At 32.1% G+C, this 11,554-nt stretch overlaps 1 protein-coding gene across 1 annotated transcript in view; it reads right to left on the bottom strand.

Annotated features, from left to right (window-relative positions):
* LOC106719908 (period circadian protein) overlaps positions 1 to 9,563 on the bottom strand; it is a 29,691-nt gene extending 20,128 nt beyond the window's left edge. The window contains exons 1-4 of the mRNA XM_045686098.1: positions 9,364 to 9,563; positions 3,456 to 3,556; positions 2,783 to 2,860; positions 1,929 to 2,092 (exon numbers count right to left, since the gene is read on the bottom strand). Coding sequence (XP_045542054.1) covers positions 1,929 to 2,092; positions 2,783 to 2,860; positions 3,456 to 3,544 — 331 coding nt within the window. The 5' untranslated portion in view covers positions 3,545 to 3,556; positions 9,364 to 9,563. The remainder of the gene's footprint in view (positions 1 to 1,928; positions 2,093 to 2,782; positions 2,861 to 3,455; positions 3,557 to 9,363) is intronic.
* Between the last annotated feature and the right edge of the window lie 1,991 nt (positions 9,564 to 11,554).

The raw sequence follows: 11,554 nt of genomic DNA, 5'->3' as shown, positions 1-11,554 counted from the left end.
TTGGGGTAGGCTCCGAGTCCCTCGGTGGGGACTTATAGTGAGCTGATGATGAAATTGTTAACCATAGATTGGTCTAACAGCTATTCCCAACGTTAAAAATGTTACAAATATAGTAAATTGGTGGAATCGAAAATTATAACACATTTACAACCAAATTCAGTCATTCAATTGTTGTTTGAGCAGTCGAGTAGCAATAAATTTGCACTAAATGCAGATGCTAAATAATAATGCAGATTCCAAGTCTTAGAGCATGGGATTTAATAGAAACTTACACTAAAACTTGTACACTTTTTGCACAATGCGTATTCCACTAACTGACAAGATAAACATCTGATATTACGTACCATGTATCTACTGTCCATTGTACTTTACCTTAAAATATGGAACAGTGTATCACCGTATAATAATCCAAGGAACTACATAATAATTTATTGAATATAACATGAAATTTAACCGCGAACATTCTCAGGCCCTCTGTAATAATAATAACTGGGTTTAAATTTGGAAGCAGTTATTTATTAAGTGTTTGAAATCAAAATCTCTGGTTGCGCAATTAATCTTTAAAAACGCACAGTTTAACCATTGGTTTCTGAAACCAAAATCTCTTCATAAAAGATATCGTCATCCCCGTCATTATATTTAACAAAACAGAGATAACAATATGTTCCCGCAACAATATTTGTTACAACCACAGAGAAGACAGGCGTCAAGTGGAAGCAATTCCGCGTTTCGTCTAATAATTATGGTGCCCGGAGGCCTAATTTTAGTCCACGTTCCCTTCCCACCCTTTTCTTATAAGGAAAGGATGGAAAGAGGATGTGGATTTGACGGAGAATGAGACGCATAGAAAGAGGATATATCCTCATTCTGTGCATCCCCTCCTCTGTCGATTAAAGGTAGGCAACGCATCTGCAATTGTGGATGATTATGGGCAACGGTCGCTTCACTACTTTGGCGGATTCAGGTGAACGCTTGCTCGTTTGCCACCTTAAAAAAAATCCACGATAATAGGTAAAACAAATTTACAAAAATGAATATCAACAAATTCAGAATTTTCGAAACTTAAAATCTCATTGTTCACGAAAGAGTTTAAGGCTTAAAATTACATGTCAAACTTTGGATTGATTTCTATCCTTTTGTTAGGAATTTTACTAAACTACAATTTTTTTTAAACGTTTCTTTTTTACGTTTCCTTCACATAATAAACTGCTGTTGTGCAATATTTATGAACCATATTTTAAGTAAGAAGTACATATGTAAAAGACGTATTTAGTCAACAATTTGGATAATTAACAATGTTTACTTTTGGATGTATATTATTATTCTAGTCTCGGCTAAAAAAGGCAATCAATATTAGTTAGTATAAAAACATGATAAACAATATTCAGATACATGAACCTGCAAAATAAATACTGTTGCAAAAAAAAATGGCTTCGGATAAGAATGTACTATAAAAACTTATGACAAAAAGCGCTACAAAAGAACAAATTTCAACATTACTTTTTTCCTAAATCAAAATTATTAAAAAAGTATTATTTCACTGTCAAGTTTGATAAACCGAGTCGTCTCATTGCATTGACATGTATTAGAACATTTGCCAAAATTGTAATAAGCACCCTTTGTTATTAAATAGTGTTTTAAACTAAATAAAAGCTTTAAAATAAAATACCTAATACACATACAAGCCACATTAGCTATATTGTATTTTCCGATTTTATGTGTCACTCTGTTTGTTTACATAGATGTTATATATTTTCTGACAAAACAAACTTCGATAAAAGTATCTCCTTACCGGGTCAGATAAGTTTATCGGACTATAAGTTAATTTAACTTAAATTTTGACAGCACTAATCGCGAAGACAGCTATATATACCATATCATACAAAATGCTACTACCTTAATTTTTTTAAATAAGTCGCATCACTCACCATTGCCAGCCTCTTCTTTAGGCGTTTCAAAAATTGGAGCAGATTCTGCAAGACCATCGTCTCTTTCGTTTTGCGCCTCTATTAAAATCTCCGCTGGCGCTTGCTTCTTCTTTTTTGAATCTTTATCTTTCAGCCTTTTCTCTGGTTGCTGGTTAAGGTTGTTGCTATCAAAAAGAAAAAAAAATGTATAATTGGAAACATTAAATTTTATTTTATAACTAGGTTTATTGAAGAACGGTTTAAATTTATAAGAAAATATGATGTTTATTGCGAAAAGAAAATACTGAACAGATTTTGTAACATATTTTTTTATTCCATATAAATAGCATTTTATTCGGTGGCGTTGTTTAAAATTTTTAGAGAGATTTAGTTCTGTGGCGTGTCTATTACTTTAATACCTCTAATAGTTTCAAGATAGTTCAATGAAATTTCTTCGGAAAGCGGAATAAAGTACATTAACAAAAAAGTTAATTTTTAAAGTACATTGAAAAACATTAGAATCGCGAGTCTATTATAAAAAAAAAATATGGAAAAATTTTCTAGATTCTACGCAAACGCCTTAAAAAAAAGTGTTATTGGTTTTAAATGTCGGTATTTATTAAATATTAAATGTCCTCGCCATAATTACCAAGTTTTCATTGCAAATTGAAATATGAGAATTTCATAGTTAAACAAGTCTATTTAATATACAGGATAAATTGTTGTCCATTGCTCAAAAGAAAGTTGGATATAAAGTAAGCTCAAATAATTATGATGACATTATAATAATCATTATATTCATAATAATGATGAAAGTGATAGAAAACAATAAAATCATAATAAATGTAATTATCATTAGAGTTTAAATGACGCACCTGTAACCGGATGTGGATGGTTTCCCGCCATAACCGCTACTGCCACTCGAATGGCTGCCGGAGTGAGTTGACTTCGAACTAAGGAAATAAATAAGCAACAATTATTATTTACGTACAACCCTTACGGGTAACCGTGGGCTGCCACAACACATAAAAACATATTGAAATCCGTACTAATATTATCAATACCAAAGTAACTCTGTCTATCTGTCTGAATGTCCTGCGTTCACTTCATTCATTAAACATTCGCATTTATAATATTAGTAAGATTTATATATTTACTTATGATCTAAAAAAAATATATATTATATCACCGACTGTGGAATCACATGACTCAAGCAACAAGTGGGTAGAGCTGCAGAGATAGGAACTACCTCAATATGCGCGTGGTTTGCGGCATTTCTAATATTAGTAACATTGTAAAAACGAAGACTAAATTATAATTTTACTATTTTTAGCCCGTGACTCCGTCCGAGCGACATGAAAAAAATAACTTAGTAGCCCATATGTTCTTGCAGACTATTTTCAACGAAGCGATTTCAGCGAAATCCGTTTAGGTGTTCCGAAGATAAGTTATACCAAACATACATCCATCCACCTAAATTTTCGCATAGGAGTAATTTTCTTCTATGTAAAAGCATCTAGTAAGATAAAAAATAGTAATCATAATTACCTGCGCCTAGACTGACTGTTGCTGCAACTGTTAGAGTACGCTGAATCTGATATCTTCGCATTGTTCTCCGTGTCATCCATATTGTCCATATTAAAGTGAACCTATAACAAAAAATTTGAATTTCAAAACCAGGTTATCGTACATTGTGAAAAATTTACGATGTCGTTATCGTAAAATTGAAGGTATATTAGAAAAAAAAACCGACTTCATAAAAAAACAATCTCAAACAAAATACACTAAAAAGTAACAAAATAATGTAATGAAAAACCTCGAAAGTACGAAAGTTCTCTTCTTTCCTGTAACATGTATATATTTTATTACTAGCTGTGCCCGCGACTTCGTCCGCGTGAAATACTGTTTTCGAGCAGTATTTTTTTTTTGGCTTATTATTTTACCTAACCGACGTACTATTCATTGATGTATGGATGAAGAAAATCATAGAGAGAGGTGTGTCAGGTGTTCATTAGTCTCTGCCTACCCCTCTGGGTTACAGGCGTGATTTTTGTTGTTGTGGTAGTTTTTGACTTAAACTTATAAAAATTACAGCAACATATTAAACTTACAAAACATTCACATAAATATAATATATTCTCATATATAAACTTTCATTCCTTATTCCCTTTTGTAATATTGCACCGTTGAGGTAAAATTTTTGCAAACTTTAAATGTCATATTTATTTATTTCAAATTAGCAGCCTTAAAAATAAGTTTCAAGCTGCTAACTGTAAAAATGACGATAATTCTATACAAATTTCCACCCCCACTTTTAACCCCTTACAAACCCATTTTCGCGTGGAAAAGTAGTCTTTGTCCTTTCTCGGGGTGTAAACTAAATGTAAGTAAGGGTAACAGCAAAATACATTAAACAAAACATTCACCAAAACCTCACATATTCCCAAACAAAATTTCATCCCTTATTGTTATTTTGCACCCTTAATGGTTACATTTCTATAAAAAATGAATTTCAAATTTTTTTATATCAAATACGCAGCCTTAGAAAGAAGTTTCAAGCTTCTAAATGTAAAAATAACGATACTTACAAACAAATTACCACCCCCACTTTCAACCCCTTGCAACTCATTTTTCGCGCTAAAAAATAAACTATGTTCTTTCTGAGGCTCAAGACTAAATATAAGTAAGAGTAAGAGCAAAACATATTAAACAAAACATTCACCAAAATATAAAACATTCCCAAACAAAATTTCATCCCCTATTGTTATTTAGCACCCATGAGGGTAAAATGTTTTCAAACATTGAATTTCATATTTATTTATATCAAATTAGCAGCCTCAAAAATAAATTTTAAACTTGTAACTGTAAAAATGACGATACTTCCATAAAAATTTCCACCCCCACTTTCAACCCCTTACAAACCCTTTTTCGCGTTAAAATGTGCCCTATGTCCTCCCTCAGGCTCTAGACTAAATATTGGTAAGGGCAACAGCAAAACATATTAAACAAAACATTCACCAAAACCTCATATATCACTAAACAAAATTTCATCCCCTATTGTTATTTAGCACCCTTGGGGGTACAATTTTTACAAAAATATAATTTCATATTCATTTATATCAAATTAGCAGCCTTAAAATAAGTTTCAAGCTTGTAACTGTAAAAATGACGATAATTCCATATAAACTTTCACCCCCACATTCAACCCCTTACAAACCCTTTTTCGCGTTAAAATGTGCCCTATGTCCTTCCTCAGGCTCTAGACTAAAAATTGGTAAGAGTGGTAGCAAAACATATTAAACAAAACAATCACCAAAACCTCACATATTGCCATACAAAATTTCACCCCCTATTGTTATTTAGCACCCTTGGGGGTAAAATTTTTACAAAAAAATTATTTCATATTTATTCATATCAAATTAGCTGCCTTAAAAATAAGTTTCAAGCTTCTAACTGCAAAAATGACGATAATTCCATACAAACTTTCACCCCCCCTTTCAACCCCTTACAACCCCTTTTTCGCGTTAAAATATAGCCTATGTCCTTTCTCAGGCTCTAGACTATCTGTGTACCAAATTTCATTTAAATCGGTTCAGTAGTTTTGGCGTGAAAGCGAGACAGACAGACAGACAGACAGACAGACAGACAGAGTTACTTTCGCATTTATAATATTAGTAAGGATTATTTCGCAGCCGGTGTAAGCCGAAGTAAATAAGTGACATTTTATATTTGAGATGTCTTAGACATAGCTAAGTTTATATCCTTACTAAGGCCGAAACCGATTCCAAAATTCAGAAACGAGTCAAAGTTTGTGTGTAACTTCAAAGTTTTAAACCCCCATTGAAAGGAGGCCATAAAAAATAGTTTGGAAAGAGGGGAGTAATAAAAACGTGATTTTAACAAACCGGGCAAAACTTTTTTTTAATGTACTGCTTTTCACAAGATGAAAACCTGACTTTTATGCATTAATTAATTATTAAGTGTGTGAAAAATAAAGTAAGAAGTAAATAATGTAATGTAAATATGCAATTAAATATGAAGATTTGTCGCTAGCAGTTAAAAAAAATCAAAGTATATTTTTAACTTTATTAACTGACAGTGTCAACGTTCGCACAAGCCTTATCAAAGTGAACACAGTTGAAATGTAACGAACAATTTCATATCTCACAAACCAGATTGAAATGTCTATGAATATGACGCTTGACAAAGTTATGTCGCTAGGCGAATGTTTACAAAATGTAGCGTTTCTTTCGCAACGCGTAGCCTAAAATTCGCGTGCAGAACATTGTTTATAAGATTTATACAATTTCACTTAAAGAATTAAATTAGCTGTCCACTTAGGCCCATCGTACACACGGCGATGTAAGGTAAATTTTCGAAACCGTCGTTTCCGTTCGCCTAAACATTTTAGTCGCTAAGCTAACTTACAATGTCATAGAGGTTCGCACATAGGTACGTGTCGTTGACATTCTTTATTCGGACAATATTAGTTGCCTTGTGTAAGAAGCAGCTTAGAGTAGTGCTACGACACAATTAGTTTTAAACCGTCGTTTTTCAGTGTGAGTCATCTAATATGTAAAGTCGCGCTACAAGTCTCTTAAAACAAATGTCAAACATGTTGCGGTCTAACTTGCGTTGGCACTAGCTCAAGTACATTTTTCCTACAAATACTTATACATATTTAGGACACCATTCAAGGTTGTCTCTTTTCTTCTAAGTAAGTATTAACACAAGTAGTCAATATTTCGTTGTTGATTTCATGATATGTAGTTCAACTTTGTTTTCTAGCAATTTAATATTCTATTCATATTCAAGGTGTACAACTAATCCGAGGACGTTGAATGCATAATAATATCAATATTGCGTGTTCCAAACAATCATTTAAGTACCAAACTGGTTTAATCCCATTCATGCGAAGATGCATTGCGTAGTTCGATTCCAATTTCTATATTCAAATATAATATTTAGTTATAGACAGGACATAATGACTATTTTCCCTCAGTCAGTATTCAACCAAACATCATTGGTACTATCATTAATGAATAGTTAAAAGCACATATGAAGTAGCTCATCTATTGATAAATAGTCAAAAAATGTGTAAACATAATTAGAACTTATGAAGCAACTAATAATCTTTCCTATATGTGACTTGTATTTATTTATAAGTAATTTACTTTACATCCTTATTTATCAAAAGAGTACCTATTAAAGGTGTTTACCTATTAAAATTTTGAGGAATACTCTTATCTTATAACCTGTCAATACCGTGATACGATTTGGCTTGTCGAACTTGATGCAAACAACAACAGAGATACATAGACCCAGCGGAAAGATTTAGATTGTTTCTGATGAACGGTCTTTATATTCTTAAATTCCTTTGTTAAACCTAATATTGGTAGACGGCAGTAACATCATTTGTTACGCGAAAGGGCCGATTTGCACGATGCACATGACCACACAGAAGACAGGCGTAGAGTGGAAATAATTTCATGCTTCGTCTGAGAGTGCATTCCGAAAGCCTAATTTTAGTTCTTTTTCCATTCTCATCCTTTTCTTTTAGGAAAAGGATGAGGGAAAAATTGCTTTGCCATTTCGGCGAATTTAGGTGGACGCTTTCTCGTTTGCCATCTTGTAATATAGAAAAAAACTGCAAATTAAGATTTATAAGTCAATCTACATCTGAAGTTTTTAGTTTCTCGGGATTTTTAAGAAAATTCTAAGATTATACTGATTTGATGAGATTAGGTGCAAATAGACTATGAGCCGCCGCTACGCAATTAGCAACCCAAGGGATTCTATATATTATATATATATTTAGGGATATGCGAATTAGCTCCTTCCGTTTAATCCCTTTAAAATAGCAATCTGAAAGTTTTTGAGAATTTTATTTTAAAACTAAAATTACAGCGGTTAGTCGAAATGACGTATAGATTTTCATTTATCATGACATCCAGTAAACGCAATTATGCCCATAATGTCTGGTTTAGGGACAGCTCAGTAGCCAGTAGCACTGGCCTGGCATAGTCCAAGCCAGTTAGAAGTTGTTGTCTACATTATGCAAGTCCAGTCTAAGCTGTCTAAGTAAAAAACTTCATAAAAAACAATCTCAAACAAAATGCATTAAAAAGTAACATAAAAAAACAATCTCAGACAAAATGCACTAAAAAGTATCAAAATAATGTCATGATAACCCTCTAAACTCTAAATAAAGTTCTCATCTTCTTGTAACATGTCTTTATTGTATATTTATTATTATTTCGCAGACTGTGTCGCCCGAAGTAAAGAGGTGACATTTTATATTTGAGATGTATTAGAAATACTTACATTTATGTCCCTACTTAGGGCGAAACCAACTCCAAAATAACAATAATTATACAATATAGACAATATATACATTTAGTATATATTGAAAAATACAGTTGAAATGATAACCTCCTTCTTTTTTAAGTCGGCTAAAAAACAAAATATTTAGCTTTAAGAGCATTAAAAACTTTGAAGAAGGAATCAACATCTGTCAGAGCACTTGTGGTGGACATTTGTCAGTTATTATTCTTCTTTCATGATTGCCAAACTTTTATATAATGAATTTGTATGTTTGTATAATGAAATACAATTTATATTTGAATCATCTTCATCTAAATTATTTTATTATATTATTTTATCTTTGTTTTAGAAATTCTTGTTGGAAAACCCTTTATATTGATGTTAAAGTAAAAAACCCCATCCTGCGAGTTGCGAGTTGTTGAGAACATTTAGGAAGTTCTACTTTGTATCATATCTTTTAGTTATTGTTATATTTAAATATCTTTTGCATTTTGTATCTTTTTAATGATATAGCAACTTCTCTTCCACCACAAGTAATCATTCAGATACAGAAAATGTACATGTGCCAAACATTAGAATCACTCATAGAAGATACATATCCCTTAGCTAACAACATTGCATAAGTCATTATTATCAACTTTACAGGAGACAAAAAAACTGTCTACTTTAAAAAGCAACTTAATCTAATAGCATTAAAATTTGAAAACCGCCAATTTTCAACTTGAGCAGTGTTATAAACTAAGGGTAACAATATATAAGATGTTAATGTTATGATGTTGATCAGCGGTTAACTAGCAATAAAATGTTTTTCTTTTTTAGTGAGATTAGTGGATTATGGTAAAGGAAATTAATATAACAATGTAGTCATCCAATCCTCACTGACGCAGTTTATTCTACTACGAAACTTAGGATTGACTAATCCTTAGTCTCTTAAACGATTAAGCTCACATATCCTCACACTTAACTTAGGTAGATTCGTGTCCGTATGTTCGTATTAGGACGACAACAAGGATAAATTGATGATAGAAATAATCAATTTTAACAATTTCACACTCATCAATGCAAGTGCATAATTCAAAGTGTATAAAAATTAAAAAGATTTAAATTTAAAGTAATACATAATATAACTTACCTGTTTTTAATGCTGGATGAACCTCATGAGTAAAGGAAAAAATTTGTAAACTTATTAAATTACTAAACTTATACTTCACTTAGCTGTTTATTTTATATTAATAACCCGACAACACGATAAATAGAGCTAATAATTCAAATTCGATGAGTTTTCTTAATTTCAATCAATTTTGACTACCAGTCCACGATAGAATTGCACTGTGTATTTGGTTGACAGCAGTGAATTTGTTTCAAATTCTAAGTGGTGTCCCTGCCTTGTAAAATTTAATGTCGATATCGATGCGACCATTGATTTCTACTCACATTTAGGGAGCCTGAAATAACTTCCATAATCACTGTTAAAATTATTTTTGTTAATAAAGCACTCTTTGTAAAATTCTATCAAAATGGCATAAACACAATCTAAGTACTTCTAAAATCCTCAATCAGTTACAAGCTAAAAATGGAGAATTTTGTATGACACTTATTTTAAAATCACTATTTTTATATCATTTTTTTTTACAAACTTAATCGACTGGTAACTAACTACAACTTCACTTCTAACTCTACTTTTAATCAAGTTTTTTTTTCATTTTCTAATTTGCCAGCTAAGTATTAATGAAAATATCATGTTTAAATACCCATTGTTTTAGGCGCATAACTTAGGAAATAATATTTTGTGGCTAAACCATCACCCGATCGGCGATTCGTGTGTATGTATTTCTAAGTTGTAATTACTGAACAGAAGTCGTTTAATAAAATATTATATTTAGATAATTTACAAAAAAATCGTGTCTCAAAATCACATCACTACAATTCACGCACATGAAAACGTGAGTTTACTTGTAGAAAGAAACGACAAGATATCTACATTTCGCTTTTAATGCACGTGTCTATAAAAGAGAGAAGTGTGCCAGCATGTGATCAATGTTTTAGTTGATTCATTACGTATAATTTAAGTTCCTATTTCCGAGCGCACGTTGCCTTAAACACGTGCCTTGTTTTCAAGTTCTTGTCTCCTGAGGGATAATACGTTTTAAATTTAACATCGCGATAATAATCGAGTCAACATTGCAGTATCCCCTCTTCTACTAAGCTTATTTTTATTTTTTACTTTTATAAGACCTGTAGTATGAAGTGAAAGAGAATATGCAAATTATATCTTAGCGTACTATATATCCTTTTTCTTACTTACATTATAAATGCGAATGTATAGATGGATGGATGGATGGATGTTTGTTTTAAGGTATCTCCGGAACAGCTCAATGGATCTTGATGAAATTTGGTACAAATGTAAAACATGGTTCTGAATCCTGAAGAACACATAGGCTATTACGGTTTTATATTATTACGTTTTTTTCTTTAATTACGCGCGGACGGAGTCGCGAGCGTCAACTAGTATATTATAAATGTGAATGTTTGATTGGGTTTATTACTAGTTATCTCCAGAAAGACAAAACGGATCTCGATGAAATTTGGTATAGATATGGAACCGATTGGAAGAACACATTAGGCTACCTATGATCCCGGAAATGCACAGGTATCCGCAGGATACGTTTGGTTAACATTAATACCATATTGAAATTTGGCACAGGTATTGAACATAGTCTCAAATAACACAAAGTACCATACTAATATTCATCCTACGATTGTCTTATTATGCGCGGACCAAGTAACAGACAAATGCTAGTATTTAAATAATTTATTATTTTCATAAATTGCTAACAGATGGCGTTAGAAACACAATACTAATGATATCTTATGTCTTAGAAAATCGTATATTTTTACGATGGATAACACTTCTAAAAATATATTGAAATTACTGCGCCAAAGCACAAAACTTAAATAGTAACAGTCTCTTAGTAAAGTCTACACTTAGAGACCTTCAGGCAGCGAGCTTATCATTTACTTAAAGACCGGCAACACGTCTGCAGTTCGTCTGGTGTTGCGGATGTCTATGAGTGTCGTTGATCCCCTGGGCGTTCCCGCCGGTCGTATGCCCCTTCGCTTAGAAAAAAAGTGTACCACGAAATTGTAAACACGTGGGATATTATAGGGCTCTCTTCAGTCGAACTGGTGAAAAGCGCCATCTTACATAATCTTAAGACACTAACTTATTGGCATTAGGTCATAAATTACCCTTTTACAACGATAATAATGATAAAAATATGTCAATGTTATAATAAAGTAAAAATTTTCTTTCCCATTTTCAA

The sequence above is a fragment of the Papilio machaon genome, chromosome Z (genome assembly GCF_912999745.1).
Source record: "Papilio machaon chromosome Z, ilPapMach1.1, whole genome shotgun sequence".
Lineage (NCBI taxonomy): Eukaryota > Metazoa > Arthropoda > Insecta > Lepidoptera > Papilionidae > Papilio > Papilio machaon.
This window is presented reverse-complemented; position numbering and strand designations above follow the sequence as displayed.